The sequence below is a fragment of the Rhinoraja longicauda genome, chromosome 36, assembly GCF_053455715.1.
Source record: "Rhinoraja longicauda isolate Sanriku21f chromosome 36, sRhiLon1.1, whole genome shotgun sequence".
Taxonomy (NCBI): domain Eukaryota; kingdom Metazoa; phylum Chordata; class Chondrichthyes; order Rajiformes; family Arhynchobatidae; genus Rhinoraja; species Rhinoraja longicauda.
In genome coordinates this window covers 2,267,702-2,291,909 of record NC_135988.1, presented here as the reverse complement: position 1 = coordinate 2,291,909, position 24,208 = coordinate 2,267,702, and the positions used below count along the sequence as shown (strand labels likewise).

The window sequence follows — 24,208 nt, the reverse complement described above, 5'->3', positions numbered from 1 at the left end:
ATATTTATTGTTTTCCGGGTATGTCCATTAAACACGGAATGAAAAAAAAATATTACTGACCATAACCAAAGCAATGCAAGGCTCGGCAAAATCGAGATTGCATTAAGTTAATCTCCCGCACTCTCTTAGGCATTTATACAGGATTTGAAAAATAGGCACCATAAAAAGAACTTCCGATAATTAGTTTATCATTTAAAGAATGTCACTTTGATCTCTCTTCCACAGAAATATTTATCCAGTCACATTCCAGCACGCACGCATTAAGCTAAATAAAGATGTTTTCATGCAAGCTTTTGGACAAACATCAAGCGCATTGATCTGAAAGCAAATCATATCGATAATACAGTGTTTGCGATAATACAGCGAGTGAAGACAATGCAGTGGACATTTGCTTGTTCATGTTGCTGGAAAGGTAAGAGGCATGTGCTGTTCGATCAAACACAGAACTTTTTTCATCACTTCAAGACTCGCGTTGGAACAACGTATCTGGGGAAAAAAACAAGTTAAAACATTGGGGCGGGTAAAATGCAGAATGGAATTAAATACAAATAGTGGGGATAATATTATTCCCTTTAATTTGTTTTAGTCTCTTAATTAGAGATGCACAGTGTAATCACACCGAAAGTATTACTCTCCTGTCCATTAATCGATACTGGGCGTCATGAAATAATGTGCAGGCAATTTAAAAGTAACAATGTTTTCATTTCAACGCAAATATATGGAATTTTCTCCCTGATAACTTTAATCCGATTTAGTATCACAGATATATAAACTCAGTCATTTTTCATTCGGTGGGAAATCCATGTGAATTACACAACTCCTCATCCGTACATCACTGGTATCGGGATACAGAGAGTGGAAGCAAACAATGAAACGTTTTCATTACTGCCTTCATGGCTCTGATGTAAAAGATGGAAACGAGCCATCGACGCCAATGGGTGCTGCAAGGGCTGGGACTGTGAATGTGCCGCAGTGAAGTTTGTCGTTGCTGTTTGTAGAGCCGGCAGGCGGGAATGCAGGATCAGTGACAATCTGCGAAGTCCGCTCTGTGGGAGTGATACAGAATGACAGGCATCTCAGTGCGTGAGAGACGGCATCGCACGGCGAGGTTTGTCCAATTATGGAAGAACAGCGACATCGGAATAATCATCAGTGCGGATTGTACATAATTCTGTTTTGTGAAAGGACTGTTGGCGCACTGTGACTGGAAATGGGTTCTGTTTATCCCCGCCATTCAAGTGCAGGTTCACAACACAGTATAAGGAAAACAAAAGCCGACATGAACATGCAATATCAGATAGTCGTGTTGTCCACATTACAGTCGGCAGTGGCACCTTGTTGGAGTGAGGACAGAACTGCCCGTGGGCCACTTTCTCGGAACATTGTTTTTTGTTTTGTTTCAGGAAACCTTTTAAGTACGGAAGTGAAAATAGAAAAATAAAATCTGCGGAATGTTTTTCCACAAAGAAGATTGGAAGAGACTGAACTCACCGTCATTGTCGACATCACCGCCGGCAGCTGTGATCTTCAGAAGGTCATCGTCGCCAGCGCCAATCCGGAACTGACAGCCCGGAGAAGCAATGGTTTCACTCTCAGCATCGTCATGGGCGTCCGGAACCAGGTCTAGGAGGAAGCATGAGCCAGAATGAGACAGGTCCCACTCATTCCTCGGCGGACATGTTCGCGCACATTTCGATGTTCGTTTCTGATCACAGGCAAAATAAAATAAAATAAGAGAAACTGAAAAAGCAAAAGTTGTACCAACCGCGAACACTGGAGGAGTTTCCTTCTGGACATTCTTGTGCAAGAAGAGACCCATCCAGAGGGACGCTGGTGTAATATTCGAGGTGACTGATGGATTCATTGGAACCAGAGTCTAGAATTCAACACAAGCGCAAGCGAGAGTTATTAAATTCTCCAATTTCACGTGAACACTACCCCCTCCTCCTCTGATCATCCCAGGCACCCTCAAACACCCTTTCTTTCCACTGCGGCCACCCTTCGTCTCTCATTCCCTTTCGTCTTCCCCACATTCTCAACCAGCTGATCACCAATCCCGACCCGCACCGGGTCCACTCTTTTCATCCCTTTTTCCCCAAATCCCCACCATCCCACTCAATGGTTCCATATTTGACTTGCACGTTTCTTTCTCTTCAGATTCGACCTTCTGCCGCCCTTTGACCTCCATTTGTAGCTTATCACCTCCAGCCTTCGTGACGACCTCCACTCTTCTCCATCAAATTAACTTATCTGCACATTAAACCCTTCCCATATAGATCTACCTGTCATTTCTCAGATCTTGCCCCACCTCTTCCCCTCACTTCTTCCAATGATCTCCCTCCCCCGTGGTCCTGAAGAAGGGTCCCGACACGAAAGGTCCTCTGCCCATTTCCCGTCATAGATTCTGCCTGACCCGCTGAGATCCTCCATCAGATAGTTTTTATTGCTTGACGTATCTGTTGTTCTTTTGTTTTCTTTTTACTAATTGATCATTAATGCAATTGTTGGAATTGAGGCGATATTTATGCTTTGAAAAGTGGATGCCAGGTGCAAATACCCACCTGAATCATGTGTCTGACTGAAACTCTTGCCAGCGGGAGTATCCTCAATCTCTTCATAAATTGCCTGGTAAAAGCCGATCGGTGAGCCCCTGCCACTAATACCTGCACCTGCCGGAGACACAGTTGGGTTTAACTTACTGACATGCAAGACGTGAATTTAACAGTTACAGGTAAACCTTTGTGAACAAGATGCAAAATGGTAACGTGTTGACAATTAAGGGAAAGTGTTGGTGAGCATAAACATGGAAGAGTCCCGCTGCACGGACTAATGTCTTATTGCAAAAACGAGCTATTAATATTAACACCAGGAACATCGAAAGCACAGTGGGAACAGTTCCTGATATTTACTCCCTCACGCTGGCGCTGATTACATTCTGGGTGACGATATTAGGTATTTGTAGATAGCAGCAGTGTGACGATGAAATGAAAGTTTCGCAGGTTTGTCAATTTAGGAAGTGATAGATAAGGATTGTGTTGCATCAAATGAATGTTAAGAGATGGGGAATAAGGATGTCCTAGTTCATTAAACGTGAGGAAAGTGCGACATCTCGATGTGATGAATAGAATCTAATCAGAATGCTCAAGGTTATGCAGCGGGTCTGCAGAAGTGAAACGAGCCAAATGTTGAACAGATATATGAACGACGTTCACGTGAACAATCGAGCAGCCATCCAACAATTAATCTTTCCATTCTGTTACTACAAATGGACAGTTCCAATAGAACCGCTTAAAGAGTTACAAAATACACATTTAATAATGCAAGAACATTGGGAAAACTGGTTGGAACCGGAGTCTCATTGACTTATGAGATACTATCTGGAACAATAATTGTGTCAAGTTGACCCTCACCTCTTTTTGCTGCCCGTCTCCGTGTTATCAGCATCAGTGCGAGTAATTCACCGATGAGGAGGATTCCAAGGGTTATGCAGGCGACAACAATCATAGAGGGCATCTTATTCCCCAACACTAAAATACAAATTCAAGAATAACTTCAAAACATACGTTATAGCTCCATAGTTAAAGCAGGTGCAGCGAGCTTTGATTAATTTTAACCTCTGATTGTGCATCTTCCTTCGCCATGAATTTTCCCAATAATCCTCTGGGGCATTGCAGCGGATTAACAGGTGAGTGGAAACCAATAAAAAGACTAATTTTCATTCAGGCCTCGTTTAGCAGTACTATCCCCTGCAGTGGTCCCCATTGGATACAGGCCGCGTGATATCTCATGGCAGGGAGGGCAAACTAGCCCGAAGCAAGTTATTTTGAATTCCACTCATATTTCCACTCACGGTTCTGGATTTGGAACGATTGCCGGTTCAAGAATACGTTAAAATATCCCCAGAATAACTGCGTCTGCAAATAGGCTGTGTGACTTCAATGGTCAACACCAAGGATCTCACGATAGAGGAACTCGAATAGAAGGATACATTTTCGGAGTCGAGTCTGAACTTGCTTAATGAAAACAAGATGAGCAATAACACTCATAATTGGGGCTCTGCTGTTGACGTCTTGTTTTACATTTTTCTGCCTATGACCACGACACAGAGGTTATGACGGCAAAGAGATGTAGAATGATATCAATGGAATTCTCTGTCGTGCTGGGCGGAACGGAATTAATACAGAATATATCGGAAAGTCCTGATTCCTAACCAGTGCCGCCCTATCCAACTAGCTGATGCATAGTTATATTCAAACATAATGTGCATCTGCAGAGCTCGGCGCACACCCGGTATCATAAAATCCAAATCAGAGGAATACGGACACCAAGAAGTGCATGTCTTAAATGTTAACGTCATTTTGCTCAGGATGATGCTTGTTAGAAAAGGCCGAACATCTATCATGCGCACTAAGAGTAAGTCGTCGCGGGTATTTCGATTATACTTTATAGTTTTGTTTAATAAGGGAACTCAAGGTAAATGAACCGCTCGGAGGTAATGACCAGCTTTAATCTGCCATTTGAGAGGGAGAAGGTTAAATCAGAAGTGTCAGTGTTGCAGTTGAACAAAGGGGACTATGAAGGCATGAGATAGGAGCTGGTCAAGGGCGACTGGAAAAGGGCCCTAGCAGCAATGAGGTGGCACAGCAATGGCAGGAATTTCTGGGCATAATACAGAAGATGGAGGATTATTTCATTCCAAAGAGGAAGAAAGATTCTAAGGGGAGCAAGAGGCATACGTGGCTGACAAGGGAAGTTAAGGATGGAATAAACTAAAAGAAAAGATGTACAACACAGCTAAAGAGTAGCGGGAATCCAGAGGATTGGGCAACTTTCAAAGGACAACAAAAGGTAACAAAAAGGGCAATATGGGGTGAAAAGATGAAGTACGAGTGTAAGCTGGCCACGAATATAAAGACGGATAGTAAAACCTTCTTTGGGTATGTAAAGAGAAAAAGATTAGTAAAGATAAATTTGGGTCCCTTGAAGGCAGACACAGGTGAAATTATTATCGGGAACAAGGAAATGACAGAAGAGTCGAACAGGTACTATGGTTCTGTCTTGACTGGAGGTGCAGCTCCTGACTGGACGTGTGACAGAGTTGGAAAAGCAGCTGGTTGACCTCAGGGCCATCCGGGAATGCGAGAGTTTCCTGGACAGGACCTACTGTGAGGCTGTCAAGCCAAGGGTCCAGGTCGAGCGAAGGTGGGAGACCGTTTCAGGGGAGAGCGAACGTGGACTACAGGAGACCCCGGTGGCTGTGCCTATTGCAAACAGGTACACCCTATTGGGAACTGTTGGGGCAGAAGACGTTTTCAGTCCAAGCGGCAGTCGCGTTGGCGGTTCTATCCCAGGCAAGGAAACTTGACCGGGGAGACCGAAGTCAGGAAGAGCCATAGTAGTCGGTGACTCCATTGTCCGAGGTACGGACAGTAGATTCTGTGGCGACAGGCGGGAGTCGAGGATGGTTTGTTGTCTCCCTGGTGCCAGGGTTCAAGACATCACGGAGCTGCTTCAGAACATCCTAGCCTGGGAAGGTGATCAACCGGAAGTAGTTGTGCATGTGGGCACAAACAATGTCGGGAGGAAGAGGAAGGAGATACTGCAGCATGAGTTTAGGGAGTTAGGAAGAAGACTGAGAAGTAGGACATCAAGGGTGGTTATCTCTGGACTGCTGCCTGTACCTCGTGTTGGTGAGGGCAGGAACAGAGAGATCGTGGATTAGAATGTGTGGCTGAGGGGCTGGTGCAGGGAGCAGGGATTTAGATTTCTGGACCACTGGGATCTCTTCTGGGGTAGGGGGGAACTGTACAAAAGGGATGGGTTACACCTTAACAGCAGGGGGACCAACATTCTGGCAGGCAGGTTTGCTAGTGCTACAAGCGTGGCTTTAAACTAAGTAGTGGGGGGGGGAGGGGTTGGCAAATTGGGAATATGAAGATGAAGTTAAAGGGGAAGCGAATACAGGAGAAACTGTAAAGGACTCTCGTATGAATGGGAAGGGAAGTTCTAGAAGGGATATGAGAGTAAGGTCAGGGCCAATTGTGACCGGTGTGAGAGGGGAGGTAAATACCGAAGTTAAAGTGTTGTATTTAAATGCGCGAAGTATAAGAAATAAAGTGGATGAGCTTGAGGCTCAGTTAGACATTGGCAAGTATGATGTTGTGGGAATCACTGAGACATGGCTACAAGAGGACCAGGGCTGGGAGCTGAATATTCAGGGGTACACAACGTACAGAAAAAACAGGCAGGTGGGGAGAGGGGGCGGGGTTACTCTGTTGGTAAGGAATGATATTCACTCCCTTGCAAGGAGTGACATAGAATCAGGAGATGTAGAATCAGTATGGGAGTCATCTACAGGCCCCCAAACAGTAGCCTTGACATAGGGTGCAAGTTGAATTAGGAGCTAAAATTGGCATGTCACAAATGTAATGCTACGGTGGTCATGGGAGATTTCAACATGCAGGTAGACTGGGAAAATCAGGTTGGTAATGGACCCCAGGAAAGAGAGTTTGTGGAGTGCCTCCGAGATGGATTCTTAGAATAGCTTGTACTGGAGCCTACCAGGGAGAAGGCAAATCTGGATTTAGTGTTGAGTAATGAACCTGATCTGGCTGACAAGGGAAGTCAAGGACAGCATAAAAATAAAAGGGAAGAAGTATAACATGGCAAAGAAGAGTGGGAAGCCAGAGGATTGGGACTCTTTTAAAGAGCAACAGAAGATAACTAAAAAGGCAATACGGGGAGAAAAGATGAGATACGAGGGTAAACTAGCCAATAATCTAAAGGAGGATAGTAAAAGCTTTTTTAGGTATGTGAAGAGGAAAAAATAGTCAAGGCAAATATGGGTCCCTTGAAGACAGAAGCAGGAACAAGGAAATGGCAGAAGAGTTGAACCGGTACTTTGGATCTGTCTTCACTGAGGACGATACAAAAAATCTCCCAGATGTTCTAGTGGCCAGAGATCCTAGGGTGACAGAGGAACTGGTGGAAATCCACATCAGGCAGGAAAAGGTTTTGGGTAGACTAATGGGACTCAAGGCTGATAAATCCCCAGGGCCTGATGGTCTGCATCCCAGGGTGCTTAAGGAGGTGGCTCTAGAAATTGTGGACGCATTAGTAATTATTTTCCAATGTTCTATAGATTCCGGGTCAGTTCCTGTGGATTGGAGGGTAGCTAATATTAACCCACTTTTCAAGAAAGGAGGGAAGAGAGAAAACGAGAAATTATAGACCAGTTAGTCTGACATCAGTGGTGGGGAAGATGCTGGAATCAATTATAAAAGACGAAATTGCGGAGCATTTGGATCGCAGTAACAGGATCGTTCCGAGTCAGCATGGATTTACGAAGGGGAAATCGTGCTTCACTAATCTACTGGAATTTTTTGAGGATGTAACTAGGAAAATTGACAGGGGAGAGCCGGTGGATGTGGTGTACCTCGACTTTCAGAAAGCTTTCGACAAGGTCCCACATAGGAGATTGGTGGACAAAATTAGAGCACATGGTATTGGAGGTGGGGTACTGACATGGATAGAAAGTTAGTTGACAGACAGAAAGCAAAGAGTGGGGATAAATGGGTCCCTTTCAGAATGGCAGGCAGTGACTAGTGGGGTACCGCAAGGCTCGGTGTTGGGACCACAGCTATTTACAATATACATCAATGACTTGGATGAAGAGATTAAAAGTACCATTAGCAAATTTGCCGATGATACAAAGCTAGGTGGCAGTGTGAACTGTGAGGAAGATGCTATGAGGTTGCAGGGTGACTTGGACAGGTTGTGTGAGTGGGCGGATGCATGGCAGATGCAGTTTAATGTGGATAAGTATGAGGTTATCCACTTTGGTGGTAAGAATTGGAAGGCAGATTATTATTTGAATGATGTCAAGTTAGGAAAAGGGGACGTACAACGTGATCTGGGTGTCTTAGTGCATCAGTCACTGAAAGGAAGCATGCAGCAGGCAGTGAAGAAAGCCAATGGAATGTTGGCATTCATAACAAGAGGAGTTGAGTATAGGAGCAAAGAGGTCCTTCTGCAGTTGTACAGGGCCCTAGTGAGGCCGCACCTGGAGTACTGTGTGCAGTTTTGGTCTCCAAATTTGAGGAAGGATATTCTTGCTATTGAGGACGTGCAGCGTAGGTTTACTAGGTTAATTCCCGGAATGGCGGGACTGTCATATGTTGAAAGACTGGAGCGACTAGGTTTGTATACACAGGAATTTAGAAGGATGAGAGGGGATCTTATCGAAACGTATAAGATTATTAAGGGGTTGGACACGTTAGAGGCAGGAAACATGTTCCCAATGTTGGGGGAGTCCAGAACCAGGGGGCACAGTTTAAGAATAAGGGGTTGGCCATTTAGAACAGAGATGAAGAAAAACTTTTTTAGTCAGAGAGTTGTGAATCTGTGGAATTCTCTGCCTCAGAGGGCAGTGGAGGCCAATTCTCTGAATACATTCAAGAGAGAGCTAGATAGAGCTCTTAAGGATAGCGGAGTCAGGGGGCATGGGGAGAAAGCAGGAACGGGGTACTGATTGAGAATGATCAGCCATGATCACATTGAATGGCGGTGCTGGCTCGAAGGGCCGAATGGCCTACTCCTGCACCCATTAGGTGAGAAATAGTATTGGGTAGACTGATGGGACTGAAGGGCGATAAATCCCCAGGATATGATGGTCTGCATCCCAGGGTACTTGAGGAGGTGGCTCTAGAAATCATGGACACAATGGTGATCATTTTCCAATGTTCTACTGATTCCGCATCAGTTCATGTGGATTGGAGGATAGCAAATGTTATCCTACTTTTCAAGAAAGGAGCGAGAGAGAGAAAACGGGGAATTATAGACCAGTTAGCCCGACTTCGGTGGTGGGGAAGATGCTGGAGTCAATTATTAAGGAAGTACGAATGGCATACTTGGATAGCAGTAAAAGGATAAGTCCAAGTAAGCATGGATTTATGAATCATGCTTGACGAATCTTCTGGAATTTTTTGAGGATGTGACAAGTAAAATGGATGAAGGAGAGCCAGTGGATGTAGTGTATCTGGACTTTCAGAAAGCAACTGATAAGGTCCCACACAAGAGATTAGTGGGCAAAATTAGAGCACATGGTATTGGGCGTAGGGTATTGACATGGATAGAGAATTGGTTGGCACACAGGAAGTAAAGAGTAGGAATAAACGGATCCATTTCAGAATGGTTGGCAGTGGTGAGTGGAGTGCTACGAGGATTCGGCCGCAACTATTTACAATATATATTAATGATTTGGATGATGGAATTAAAAGAAGTATTTGCAAATGACACAACGCTGGGTGGCAGTGTGAACTGCCAAGAGGATGTTAGGAGGGTATAGGGTGACTTGATCAACTTGAGTGAGTGGGCAGATGCATGGCAGATGCAGTATAATGTAGATAAATGTGAGGTCATCCACTTTGGCGGCAAAAACAAGGAGACATAAATTATTATCTCAATGGTGTCAGATTAGGTAAAAGGGAAGTGCAACGAGACCTGGGTGTCCTTGTACACCAGTCACTGAAAGTAAACATGCAGGTACAGCAGGCAGTGAAGAAAGCTAATGGCATGTTGGCCTTCAGAACGAGAGGATTTGAGTATAGGAGTAAAGAGGTCCTTCTGGAGTTCTGCAGGGTCCTGGTGAGACCACATCCAGAGTATTGTGTGCAGTTTTGGTCTCCTAATTTTAGGAAGGATATTCTTGCAGTGTAGGGTCACGAGTTTAATCCCAGGATGGCGGGACTTTCATATGAGGAAAGATTGGAAAGACTGGGCTTGTATTCACTGGAATTTAGAAGGATGAGAAGGGATCTTATAGAAACGTATAAAATTATAAAAGGACTGGACAGCTAGATGCAGGAAAATTTTCCCCAATGTTGGGGGAGTCCAGAACCAGGGGCCAGAGTCTAAGAATAAAGGGGAGGCCATTTAAAACTGAGATGAGGAAAAACGTTTTCACCCAGAGAGTTGTGAAATTGTAGCTCACAGAAGGCAGTGGAGGCCAATTCACTCGATGAATTTAAGGGAGAGTTAGATAGAGCTCTAGGGTCTAGTGGAATCAAGGGAGATGGGGAGAAGGCAGGCACTGGTTACTGATTGTGGAGGATCAGCCATAATCACAATGAATGTCGGTGCTGGCTCGAAGGGCCAAGTGGCCTCCTCCAGCACCTATTTTGTATGTTTCTATGTAATAGAGCGAACCATTTTCTCCACTGACGCGAAATGCAACCGTCAGTAGGGAATACTGACACCTGCAAATTCTTCTCAAAGTCACAACCTATCTTGATTCGAACACATAATACGAATTCATTAAAAGCCGTTACTCTAAAATCAGTAATCCTAACCGAAAAATGCATAGAAATTCTGCCAACTGCCACCTGTCATTGGGGCAGCTGATCGCCACTTGATTGGGGGTGTCGAGGGCGGACAGCAATGCGGACGTCCGCATTCTGTGCCGTCGCGAAGACATGTTAGCTGGAGTTGGACACACTGTTTGCAAGTCTGGTTCGAACACTGGGCTTGACAATGTGTAAACCATCCATCGCATCCTTAGTAATTAGCAAATCTTACCAAGCGAATATCAGCACTGACAGCAAAGATTGGAATTCCGACAGTCAACATCGAGTGAATAATAAATACCTGAAATGCTGGAGCCAGTGGGAGTCAAAACTGGATCTGTGAACATTATTGCAAAGACATTCTGTCAATTTCATCTATTTAGGTTTTCTCCATTAAAGAAACAAAAATTACATTTAATTTAGATTTTAAAGTGTTATAATGACCCAGGAATCTTCCGAACAGGACGTACCGGAACATATTACAATGACATCTTCCTTGTGATCACAGTCATGTTGACCGAGCGGTGAAGACAGACAACTGGACAGGAATAATTCAGCTCCTGTGCATTTGACTTCATCCAGCCAGATCTCCCCGGAGACCGGGGCAATGCTAACCGCTCCTGGACTCCAACTAGCAGCGCCACATCCCAACTGCCTGCAGACCACATTAGCATCGGCAAGATCCCACGAGTCATCACACACCGTGCCCCAGCTGCTGTTGAACAATAACCGAACCCTTCCGGAGCAATTGTTGCTGCCGCCATCAAGCCGCAGTGGTAGTTCTGAGTAAAGTTTAAAATAATCACTTATTATGCGTTAAATACACATCCGGAATTGACGTCAGGCTGGTGCTATAATTAATATTTTGACTCGCCTGGTAAACGGCGAGATTGAGATTCATTTCCTCCGTCGCAGGCCTTGCCACTGGATCCCTCTGGCATTTCGGCATCTGTGGAGAAAAGGTGAATGCTGACGGTTTTATACATTCAGGTTTAATATGTCAGCCGCCATATGATGTCTTTCTTGTGTTACCTTCACATTCAACACCTGCATCCTCCATGTGCCGACAGTTGTGTTTCCCCCAAGGGTCTGATTGACATTGCCAAAGGGTTGCCTCGTGCGAATTACAATCCATCTCATCGAGCCATATGGGCCCAGTGCCCGCTCCATATTTCGCGACGTCAACATAAAAAGATTTGAGAGGTCCACATTTTACTTGTTTGCAGATCACTTCCGCATCCTTTCCGTAAAGCTTCTCGGAGCACACAGTCCCCCATGTCCCGTTGTACCGCACCTCCACTCTACCTTCACATCGATGCTTTCCGTTCACCAGGCGCATCTCTTTGTGCTCTGTGAACGAAGCATCACAATGTTCCCATCAATAGCCAGCACAGATTCTTTGTCACTGAACAAAAAGCCGCATCTAGATTAACAAAACAACAAATCGCCGGAAACTCTCATCAGCGAGGGTTAGTTGCGAGAAATAACGGTGTCAGGGAATCACAAAGTGAGCTGTTCAGTCAAATTGCCGAAAGTGGTGGCGAGGGGAGTATGTATCTGGTGGTGAAACGTTGTTGAGGTTTTGTGAAATTGCGAAAGATCAAACTTTGAAAGTGGATACTGGCGGGATGGAAGTTAAAGGAACAAGGACACATTGTTCTTGTCCATGATGAGGGGACGCGAGCAGAGATTCCAGAAATAACTGAACGTCAATAATTGGCCAATGATTCTGGAATCCCCGCGGTTTAACACTTCAAAGGGAATGCTCACTTCGCGACCCGTCGGTCCTTCCTTCTGATCCGCCGAACAAATTCCCACTCACACTCTGTCCCGTCTCTCTGTAACCTCCTTCATTGTAAAATTCGTCACAATAGAAGCTTGAGGGACCACGTTTCATCTCCAGATACATGGGCCTGGGCATCTTAAGTTCCACCGCACTCAAGAACGAATTTCCTATCTTTAGGTGTTTCGATGTTTCTCTGAATGTATGAGAACTGCCGTTCCTATCTGTCAGTATTTTGTGGTCAGTTTTGTTTTCGGAGATTAACCAGTCCAACTGCGCACATCGCATGGTAGTTTCAAATTGTTTTGCGCGCTAGGAAATGTTCTTGAAACATGCGTGTACACATGGACGTTTAGAAGCTGCATGGTAGATAATTCGGATCTGTCGGTTTCAATGGGTAGGTTATGTAGAATCACGATTAAAATTACAGCACGCATTATGAGAAACCCATTCGTGAAAATATGTAGGGCAATTTCGAGAGTTAAAGGCTGAAAGTGAAATTGGCAGAATTTCATGAGAAAAAATAATCTTCCAGCACGTCGAAATGACGATTCGCACTCATAATCCCAAATAAAAGTGTATAACATCAAGTGCATTATCGGGGAATCTGGATCGTTTACCTTTCCGTTCCCCGAAAGATAAAAATGCGTGAACTTGAGCTTGTAACTACAATTATTTGTATATCCAAATAAAATTTAAATCCAAATCTAAAATTATTTGTATATCCAAACGCATTTGAATGTATGAAAGGGATATGTTCCTCATTGATAGATGCTTACATTGCAGGTTATAATGTGAGAGAGTTGCTATTCAATGCCAACGTGCGTTTTACGAAATACGTTTCTGGAATTGTAGACGACTGTAGGCACACAAGGAGATGGAGTTGCAAAGAGGGCGTTAGGTCTGCTTGCCTTCCTCTGTGGGGGAAGTCACGTTTCAGCTTTAATTTGGTGAGGGCGCATTTGCTGTTCTTTGTGCAGTTCTGGTCGCCCCGTTCCAAGAAGAATGTCAATCAATAGTCAATAGTCAATAGTCGTTTATTTGTTACATACACATAAATGTGTAGTAAAATGAAACATTACCCGCAGTTGAACAATAAGACCAATAAGATTAATCAATAAAAATGCAATAACACATACAATCACAACTAACACCAAACAAAAAGAAACATCCATCACAGTGAGTCTCCTCCAGTCCCTCCTCACTGTGATGGAAGGCCAGAATGTCTTTTTCTCTTCCCTGCCGTCTTGTCTCGCGGTCAGGCTGTTGGAGTTGCCACGTCGGGGCGGTCGGGGCTCCCGATATTGAAGCCCCCGCTGGGCGGTGAAAAAAAATCCCGCGGCCTATTCCAGGCCGCGCCGGATGGTGAAAGGTCCGTGGCGGGCCGACCCAAGCCCCGCGATTCGGGGCGGGCGAACACGTTGCCTCTGCCGCTGCCGGAGCTCCCGATGTCGGCCCCCATCCAGGGGCCTGCGGGCTTCCGACGTCCACGCGGCCCGCACCGGAGCCTCCGGAGACGAGTCGCAGCCGTTCCCGCAGCATTCGCAGGCAGCCAGCGCCGCAGGTGGTGAGTCCGGACCGCGGGCTCTGCGAACCAGAGACCCAGGTGGTCCCAGGTGCATGGCCGGTGGTAGGCCGCAACGGGAACGGAGACACGGCACAGAACAAAGGTCGCGTCTCCGTTCTGGAGAGAGAATGTTACAGTTCAGTTAACATACAACACTACATCATATTAACACTACAATTGAGACAAAAACAACAAAAAACACAAAAGACAGACGGACTGCAGGCAGGCAATGTGGGCGCAGAACAGCTTTACTAGAGGTGCATTTTTTAATGACGAGAGGGCAGAGCTTTACGGTGAGAGAGACAAAGATTAAAGATGTTCGTGCCAAGTTTCTAACACAGGGAGTGGCGGGTGCCTGGAACATTCTGCCAGGGCTGGTAGTGGAGGGAGGTCGGATATTGACATTTGGAAGGCATTTCCATCGGCATATGCACATGCGGGGAGTGGAAGGGAATAACAAGGACGGGCAGAGCAGATTGGTTCAATTTGGCATTATGTGCGGCGCGATATTGTGGGCAGAAAGGACTGTTTGTGCGCCGCACTGTTGTTTGTTCTATCTTCCGTGAACCTAGGAAACTGCTGATGGAGAAATCAACAGAGCTGCGCGCGAAATGAGTTTGATGTGGTTGAGTGGGTGACAACTTACTCAGAGTGAAGCCTCTGCACCGTTACCCGCAGTCAATGCTCCCCTTGGATGCTATAAATTATTTATTACATCTCTGGAATGAATCCTCCCATCCCATGCTGCAGAGAATCAGCAGATTGAAGGTACCCTTACCAGAACACTTCACTGTCACGTCTTCTTTATGACTGCAATCGTGTTCACCCAGCGGCGCGGAGGGACACTCCCAGAGATACGATTCATTTCCCGAGCATCTTACGTCATCCAACCAAATAGGACCACGACTTCCTCCACAGTATCCAAGAGGTTTATCTTCCAAAGCATATCCACAGCCCAGCTGCCTGCAGACCACGTTATCGTCAAGCAGATCCCAGAGGTCATCACAAACTGTGCCCCAAGACCCATGGTAATAAAGCTCCAGTCGTCCAGCACATGCACTTCCACCCCCGGTCAGTCGTAATCGGCGGTGGTCTGTTGAATAACAACAAGGGAGTTGATCAAAGGTTAAGGTTATTATTGTCACGTGTACCGAGGTACAATGAAAAACTTTTGCATGCTATTTGGTCGAATCAATTAATACTATACATTAATGCAAACAAGTCAAACTCAAGTACAACAGTTCGAGCAACGGGGGAAATACAGCGTGCAGAATATACTTTTCCGCATCGTAGCGCACTAGTTCTATCAACAAAGTCCAATGTCCGCAATGGGGTAGAGGTGAATCGAACAGCATCCTAGCTTACGGAAAGACCGTTCATAAGCCCCATAACGGAGGGGAAGAACAACAAAATAGGGGGTCCCATATGTAGCATTATACATTATGTGTTGGTCAGAATTTCTGAATCTGCTTCTACAATTATATTTTAAAGGAATTTTACATTTAGCTCTGAGAAAATCTAGAGGAGAATTTGAAACATAAAATGCTGGAAGACTCCGTCTGAACCCACAGACTGGCTCTCCGACTTCAAACCCTGCAGAGATACATACATGGACATCACGATCATCCCAGCTGGGTGACCCTGGCGACCGATTCCTTTGTTCGAGGAACCGCCCTCAGGACCACACTCGGCTCACAGTGGCAATCATCGGCCATGCCACTCGGTGGTTGTAGACTATTCACATAGAACCGGATGTTTTCACGGCCTAGGCCATGGGCTCTTCATGTCAGTGCGCTCTCTCTCCACTCTCTCGCTCAGCCTCAGGGCTGTCAGGCGACGGGGTGGACCAGACGCGGGGCAGCGACCAACGTGGCGCTGTAGCTTGTTGTCAAAGCGTCCGACTGTCTGTTCACAATGGGGGTCAGGAGAGCTCGGTGAGATCGGGGTGATGACGCCCGGGTAAACCCGGCTCGCATAGAATTGCTCATTAGAAACAGGCCCCGAAATCCCCGTCTGGAGCCAGCCCGGCAAAACCACGAGCTGTTCCTCGGAAATGCCGCCGGTGTTGTTCCACGCCACACCAGGGCGTTTCTCGTGTGTAGACTTCTCCTTCACACGGTCCACTCCTCACCATCGCCTGCCATTGTATATTGTCCCCAGTGTGTCACTGGGTTGTAGAGTCTGGGGTGGCAGTTGTCGGGAGAACACAATGGAAATTGTGTAAAAAGGGATTTGGTTATTGGCGCGGAAATTATGAGCCCAAGAGCCAGATGCCGATCTACATATGTGTAAGAAAGAACTGCAGATGCTGGTTTAAATCGAAGGTAGAAGAAAGATCTCGACCTGAAACGTCACCCATTCCTTCTCTCCAGAGATGCTGCCTGTCCCGCTGAGTCGCTCCAGTATTTTGTGTCTACCGCCGATCTACAAAGCTCTGCAACTCGAAATTCATCTTTCACAAAGTTTATCATATTTAAATTTTAAACTTGGTAACAGTATTCACCTGAACACAGGACCCCAACGCCAATGCTGTCAGTGGGAAACGGATTCATGGTAAATGTGCTGCAATTTCGGAGTCGCGCCTCGTCCCCTTCACACTGAACGTCGGTCACCCACACGGGCAGCTCACTCTCTCCATACCTGGAGGAGTTGTAGGCGAATATGGCGGAGCCGCAGCCCAACTCTCTGCAGACCACGTTGGAATCATTGATGTTCCAGGAGCGATCATGTACTCTTCCCCAGCGGCCATTGTGGTAAACCTCCACTCGGCCGTCGCAGCGGCTGCCCCCATTGCTCAGTCTCACAGACCAACTCTCATCTACAAAACAAAATATGTTGACTGAATTTTTTTAACTGAAGCCAAAAAATTCCATACATTATCAACACGTTGTTGGTCAGCTACTAGTTGTCAGGGTTGTTTGCTGCAACAGTTGCCCACATGTCGTTTCGGCAGATAAAGTTGCAAGTTGAATCAGGAGATAAAATTGGCGTGTCAAAAATGTAATGCTACGGTGGTTATGGGAGATTTCAACATGCAGGTAGACTGGGAAAATCAGGTTGGAAATGGACTTCAGGAAAGAGAGTTTGTAGAGTGCCTTCGAGATGGATTCTTAGAACAGCTTGTACTGGAGCCTACCAGGGAGAAGGCAATTCTGGATTTAGTGTTGTGTAATGATCCTGATCTGATAAGGGGACTAGAGGTAAAAGAGCCATTAGGAGGCAGTGATCACAACATGATAAGTTTTACTCTGCAAATGGAAAGGCAGAAGGGAAAATCGGAAGTGTCAGTATTACAGTATAGCAAAGGGGATTACAGAGGCATGAGGCAGGAGCTGGCCAAAATTGACTGGAAGGAGGCCCTAGCAGGGAAGACGGTAGAACAGCAATGGCAGGTATTCCTGGGAATGATGCAGAGGTTGCAGGATCAATTTATTCCAAAGAGGTGGAAAGACTATAAGGGGAGTAAGAGACACCTGTGGCTGACAAGGGAAGTCAGGGACAGCATAAAAATTAAGGAGAGGAAGTATAACATAGCAAAGAAGAGTGGGAAGACAGAGGATTGAGACTCTTTTAAAGAGCAACAAAAGTTAATTAAAAAGGCAATACGGGGAGAAAAGATGAGGTACGAGGGTAAACTAGTCAATAATATAAAGGAGGATAGCAAAAGTTTTTTTAGGTACGTGAAGAGGAAAAAAATAGTCAAGGCAAATGTGGGTCCCTTGAAGACAGAAGCAGGGGAATTTATTATGGGGAACAAAGAAATGGCAGACGAGTTAAACCGTTACTTTGGATCTGTCTTCACTGAGGAAGATACACACAATCTCCCAAATGTTCTAGGGGCCGGAGAACCTAGGGTGATGGAGGAACTGAAGGAAATCCACATTAGGCAGGAAATGGTTTTGGGTAGACTGATGGGACTGAAGGCTGATAAATCCCCAGGGCCTGATGGTCTGCTTCCCAGGGTATTTAAGGAGGTGGCTCTAGAAATAGTGGAAGCATTCGAGATCATTTTTCAATGTTCTATAGATTCAGGATCAGTTCCTGTGGATTGGAGGATAGCAAATGTTATCCCACTTTTTAAGAAAGGAGGGAGAGAGAAAACAGGTAATTATAGACCAGTTAGTCTGACATCAGTGGTGGGGAAGATGCTGGAGTCAATTATAAAAGACGAAATTGCTGAGCATTTGGATAGCAGTAACAGAATCATTCCGAGTCAGCATGGATTTACGAAGGGGAAATCATGCTTGACAAATCTACTGGAATTTTTTGAGGATGTAACTAGGAAAATTGACAGGGGAGAGTCAGTGGATGTGGTGTACCTCGACTTTCAGAAAGCCTTCGACAAGGTCCCACATAGGAGATTAGTGGGCAAAATTAGGGCACATGGTATTGGGGGTAGGGTACTGACATGGATAGAAAATTGGTTGACAGACAGAAAGCAAAGAGTGGGGATAAATGGGTCCCTTTCGGAATGGCAGGCAGTGACCAGTGGGGTATCGCAAGGTTCGGTGCTGGGACCCCAGCTATTTACGATATACATTAATGACTTAGACGAAGGGATTAAAAGTACCATTAGCAAATTTGCAGATGATACTAAGCTGGGGGGTAGTGTGAATTGTGAGGAAGATGCAATAAGGCTGCAGGGTGACTTGGACAGGTTGTGTGAGTGGGCGGATACATGGCAGATAAGTGTGAGGTTATTCACTTTGGAAGTAAGAATAGAAAGGCAGATTATTATCTGAATGGTGTCAAGTTAGGAGGAGGGGGAGTTCAACGAGATCTGGGTGTCCTAGTGCATCAGTCAATGAAAGGAAGCATGCAGGTACAGCAGGCAGTGAAGAAAGCCAATGGAATGTTGGCCTTCATAACAAGAGGAGTTGAGTATAGGAGCAAAGAGGTCCTTCTACAGTTGTACCGGGCCCTGGTGAGACCGCACCTGGAGTACTGTGTGCAGTTTTGGTCTCCAAATTTGAGGAAGGATATTCTTGCTATGGAGGGCGTGCAGCGTAGGTTCACTAGGTTAATTCCCGGAATGGCGGGACTGTCGTATGTTGAAAGGCTGGAGCGATTGGGCTTGTATACACTGGAATTTAGAAGGATGAGGGGGGATCTTATTGAAACGTATAAGATAATTAGGGGATTGGACACATTAGAGGCAGGAAACATGTTCCCAGTGTTGGGGGAGTCCAGAACAAGGGGCCACAGTTTAAGAATAAGGGGTAGGCCATTTAGAACAGAGATGAGGAAGAACTTTTTCAGTCAGAGAGTGGTGAAGGTGTGGAATTCTCTGCCTCAGAAGGCAGTGGAGGCCAGTTCGTTGGATGCTTTCAAGAGAGAGCTGGATAGAGCTCTTAAGGATAGCGGAGTGAGGGGGTATGGGGAGAAGGCAGGAACGGGGTACTGATTGAGAGTGATCAGCCATGATCGCATTGAATGGCGGTGCTGGCTCGAAGGGCTGAATGGCCTACTCCTACACCTATTGTCTATTATTGTCTATAAACAGGACCACTCTGCGTGCACAGAAAAGCACACCGAGTAATATACGTGTCGAATCTAGAGAGACGGGTCCACTAACAAGGAAAAACTGTCTATTGAAGAAACACTAGTAAACGATAGTCACCCATTCATCAAATAGCTAATATACTAATATAATGTACAGGGCTCCAGTGAGACCGCACCTGGAGTACTGTGTGCAATTTTGGTCTCCAAACTTGAGGAAGGATATTCTTGCTATTGAGGGCATTGGTTCACTAGGTTAATTCCCGGAATGGCGGGACTGTCGTATGTTGAAAGACTGGAGCGACGAGGCTTGCATACGCTGCAATTTAGAAGGATGAGAGGGGATCTTATTGAAACATACAAGATTATTAAGGGGTTGAACACATTAGAGGCAGGAAACATGTTCCCAATGTTGGGGGATTCCAGAACCAGGGGGCACAGTTTAAGAATAAGGGGTAGGCCATTTAGAACGGAGATGAGGAAAAACTTTTCCCTCAAAGAGTTGTGAATCTGTGGAATTCTCTGCCTCAGAAGGCAATGGAGGCCGATTCTCTGGATGCTTTCAAGAGTGAGCAAGATAGAGCTCTTAAAGATAGCGGAGTCAGGGGGTATGGGGTGAAGGCAGGAACGGGGTACTGATTGTGAATGATGAGCCATGATCACATTGAATGGCGGTGCTGGCTCGAAGGGCCGAATGCCTTACTCCTGCACCTATTGTCTATTGTCTGTACTGATCAGAACTGAATGCAATGTGCTCGGCGAGACCCGCTTTTCCAGAAAGTGGGCGGACTCTTTTGGAAGTCTCCGTTTACTTTTGTTCTCTATCAGTAAAGGAAAGCAGTAAAGTGTTCAGTGAGTCAAATAAACTCGTTAAATAATGGATTTTCCGTTTCCAATTCTACATTGAAAACCCGCGAAACCGTACCAATCTCTCCTCTTAGTCGCCCACTTTAAGGTCATTAGGAAGATCTTTATTGCTAAACTTCAGAATTCTGCACTACACACTCAAGTTCAGTCCAGCGACAGGTCAAAGCACTAAAATGACCCCGTTACCTACCAGTGGGGGAGATGAAGGACAACTGACGCCCTCTGAAAAGAAAACAAAGATGGTTGCCACGAAATGGCAGATTCATTCCATTGTTAAGAAAAGTCACTCCTGTGAACATCTCAGCGACCGGAGAACCTTTTCTTTTCCGTACAAAGGACTTCGGTGACTCACCTGAGCAGATGAGACTGGCGTCGTTTCTGTGTGAACAGCTAATCTGATCCCAGGCTGAGACTGGACAATCAGCTAATCGGGACTCGTTCCCCCGACAACGGTAGTTCTCCTTCCACACAGGGCCGGTTCCTTGGCCAAAGTGAGCACCTCCGGGCGTTGCGGCCACTGCACCGCACTGTAGGTGTTCACAGACCACGCCGGCAGCATCCAAGCTAAAGTACTGATCACAAACTGTCCCCCACTTGTCTCCGTGTAGAACTTCCACCCGGCCAGAACATCTGTTCTTCCCACCCACCAGTCGTGGCCCATGGTTCCCTGTTTTAGTATAAAAAAAAAACATGAAGGCAGTTAATTACTCTCCGGAAAATTGTTTCTGCCTGCTTATGCTCATGGGAATTTACCTCCACATATAATTCTATTCTAACCCCCTCCCCCCCCCCCCCTTTCCCCATGTCCCCTCCCTCCCCACATCCACCCAAGGCATCCCAAACGCCATTCAACTCTTCAATTACTTTCAATTGGCTCATGTTTACCGTGCAGGTCCAGGCCCCTTTACATCTCCCTCACCAGGAAGGTCTCAAAGCTCTCCGGGTTTTCCTCGATCAGCGATCCAAAGAATTCTCGCCCTTTAACTCCCGTCCCCCCTCCCATCCCATAATCACTGAAGAAGGGTCCGGACCCGAAATGTAACCTATCCATGTTCTTCAGGGATGTTGCCAACCCCGTTGAGTTACTCCAGCACTTTGTGACTTTAAAAAAAATCAGCATCCACAGTTCCTTGTTTCGATGAAGTCTGTTGAGATTCCATCTGGAATACTGATGGCTTTGGATGTTTCGCTATAATGATGGCCTTTGGTTGAAACATAACGTTATGCAGGAGGCAAGAACATCTTCTCTCAAGAATTGTAAAAAAACCTACACTTGACCCAGTGCAAAAATCAAAGTGCTGGGGTGACTAAGCGGGTCGAGCAGCATCTGTGAAGGGAACTGATCGGCGACGTTTCCTGTACGAACCCCATAAGTTTAGGTACATTTGTTGACAATCATCTTGAATTGTTCTACATTAATTTTATCAATTAGCAGACCTGTCCGGATTTGCTGGCGGATTGCTGTTTACGGGCATGGAAGTCACCTAATGCAGGTATTCTTAATTTCCCCCTTCCTTTCTCCACATTGAACCCTTCTCAAAATAAATGTCAACAACTGATCTCTGTATTCCAAGTGCAATTGAGGTTTAAAATTATTTCCCCCAAAGGCGGCACTCACCAGAACAGATCACACCGACATCATTCCCGTGGTTGCAATGACGAGTTCCTGAAGAACGGGGGCAGTGCCAAAGGCTTGACTCATTACCCTGACATCCAAAGACTTCGTTCCGCACAAGCCCAGTTCCCTCTCCGAAATAGGCCGCTCCCGGCACAGATAGAGCGTGTCTGCATTGAAGCTGATTGCACACCACTTTGGCATCATTTCTATCCCAGTGCAGGTCGCACACAGTTCCCCAGGTATCTCCATATACCACCTCCAGTCTTCCCATGCACGGGTCATCTCCGGATACCAATCTTGGCATTTTGTGATCTGAGAAAGATATGAAGCACGGTCGTATTGTAAGCAACTGCAAGAATAGTCTAAAGATGATTCCTCTGATTCTCATGATAATCTAAAGATGAAACCCTCAACACAATGCAACAGAGGAGAAAGTTCAAAGAGAAGGTGAACAACTCAAGAACAAGAGCTGAAAAAAGCTTTGGCCCAAAAGTACATCAGATGCCACAAAGAAGTGCGAAAGAACATCAGGACAAAAACGGCCAACTACTTTCAACCCAGGAGGCGCAGCTCGACAGATGGGTAGAGATTTCGAAGAAGTCCTAAACAGGCCACCACCGGCAGTGCAGCCACATATTCCCAAAACCAGGATACCACTACATATTAATGTGATAGACCAATAAAATCAGAAATAAAGGCTGCAATCAAGCAACTGAAAACTGGCAAGGTTGCTGGCCCTGACAATATTCCACCTGAAGCCCTTAAAGTAGATATAGACTCATCAACAGACAAGCTCTACGGCTTCTTTGGAAGAATTTGGGAGGAGGAAAAGACACCCACAGAATGGGCAGAGGGACACATTGTGAAACTGCCAAAAAAAGGTGACTAAAGAAAATGTGACAACTACCGAAGGATCACCCTACTTTCTGTAACCAGTAAAATTCTCAACTGGGTCATCCTCAACCGTCTTCAAGAAGCTGTAGACGAGAGGCTACGGGACCAGCAAGCAGGACTCAGGAAGGATCGCTCATGCACAGACCACATAGCAACACTACGCATCATCATTGAATAGTCTATTGAATGGAACACGTCCCTGTACATCGACTTCATCGACTTTGAGAAAGCGTTTGACAGCTTAGACAGGACAACACTATGGCGCCTAATGGACCACTATGGAATTCCCACCAAGATCATAAACTTAATCAAGAACTGGTATGATGGAACCTCATGCAAAGTTATGCATGCAGGCCAGCTCTCCCAGAGCTTTAGTGTCAAGATGAGCGTCAAGGAGGGATGTCTACTGTCACCATTCCTGTCCTCCTGGCAATTGACTGGATCATGATGGAAACAACTAAAGGGAAAAGAAATGGAATTCAGTGGACAATGTGGGAACAGCTAGATGACCTTGACTTTGCTGACGACATAGCTCTCCTTTCACACACACAGATACAAATGCAGGAGAAGACGGACAGACTCTTACAAGCTGCAACAAAACTTGGTCTTACACCCAATACAGCAAAGACACAGGTGATGAAGATTCATTCCAAAACCAGCAACCTTATCCTCATGCACAGCACAGCCCTGGAGGAGGTAGAAACATTCACATACCTAGGCAGTGTTGTGGACTGGAGGTGCAGATGCAGACATAAAAAGCAGAATCAATAAGGCTCGGGTGGTGTTTAACATGCTCAGGAAGATCTGGAGTTCAAAATACATCTCAATAAACACCAAAATACGCATCTTTAACTCAAATGTGAAGCAGGTAATGCTGTATGGATCAGAGACATGGAAAACAACAAAACACCCAACAAACAGGCTGCAAACATTCATTAACAACTGGCTCAGAAGAATACTAAACATCTGGAGGAGAGACAAAGTAAGCAATGTGGACCTGTGGAAAAGAACAAGCCAGGATTCCATTGACTTACAAATTCGAAAGAGAAAATGGGGTTGGATTGGACACACCCTCAGAAAACCTGCCACAAACATCACGGGGCAAGCCCTGAAATGGAACCCCCAAGGAAAAAGGAAAATAGGTCGCCCCAGGAACAGCTGGAGAAGAGGTGTCCAGACAGAAATGCCTGGGAGTGGGCTCAACTGGGGAGATCTCGAAAGAACCGCCAAAAACTGAGTGAGGTGGAGGACATTTGTCAATGGCCTATGCTCCCTAGAGAAGCCAAGGGCTTAAGAAGAAGTAGATTCCTCTGTGGTGGAACTCAAACATGGAGCTATAATCAGCAGGGTTCCAGTCTGGTCTCCACCGATGTTATTTCTTCTCCACCTCCCTCCCCGCCATATTGGCCTCCTCTCACTCATTAACATCTGAACATTGCACGAGAAAGAATTGGTTTGACCAATCCAGTGCTTTTGTTAAAGTGTCCAGAGTTTACCAAAGGAACATTCTTCGTTAAAAAAATTCATTTTCCCTTTCTGTCCCATTTCACGGATTGGAAAAATTCATATTTATGGAAAAATCCGTCCTGTCCACCTGTGTGGCCACCTTCATGGAACTTTGTACCTGCACCCCTTTG

At 45.8% G+C, this 24,208-nt stretch overlaps 1 protein-coding gene across 1 annotated transcript in view; it reads right to left on the bottom strand.

Annotated features, from left to right (window-relative positions):
* Positions 1–24,208, bottom strand: part of LOC144610251 (scavenger receptor cysteine-rich domain-containing protein DMBT1-like) — a 40,535-nt gene continuing 16,327 nt past the window's right edge. Inside the window, exons 5-18 of the mRNA XM_078428842.1 lie at positions 21,678–21,989; positions 20,412–20,726; positions 16,197–16,511; positions 14,472–14,786; positions 11,376–11,693; positions 11,218–11,292; positions 10,814–11,125; positions 10,645–10,680; positions 3,411–3,527; positions 2,562–2,669; positions 1,766–1,876; positions 1,492–1,623; positions 887–1,046; positions 1–486 (exon numbers count right to left, since the gene is read on the bottom strand). Of these exons, the coding sequence (XP_078284968.1) occupies positions 892–1,046; positions 1,492–1,623; positions 1,766–1,876; positions 2,562–2,669; positions 3,411–3,527; positions 10,645–10,680; positions 10,814–11,125; positions 11,218–11,292; positions 11,376–11,693; positions 14,472–14,786; positions 16,197–16,511; positions 20,412–20,726; positions 21,678–21,989 (2,621 nt within the window). The 3' untranslated portion in view covers positions 1–486; positions 887–891. The remainder of the gene's footprint in view (positions 487–886; positions 1,047–1,491; positions 1,624–1,765; positions 1,877–2,561; positions 2,670–3,410; positions 3,528–10,644; positions 10,681–10,813; positions 11,126–11,217; positions 11,293–11,375; positions 11,694–14,471; positions 14,787–16,196; positions 16,512–20,411; positions 20,727–21,677; positions 21,990–24,208) is intronic.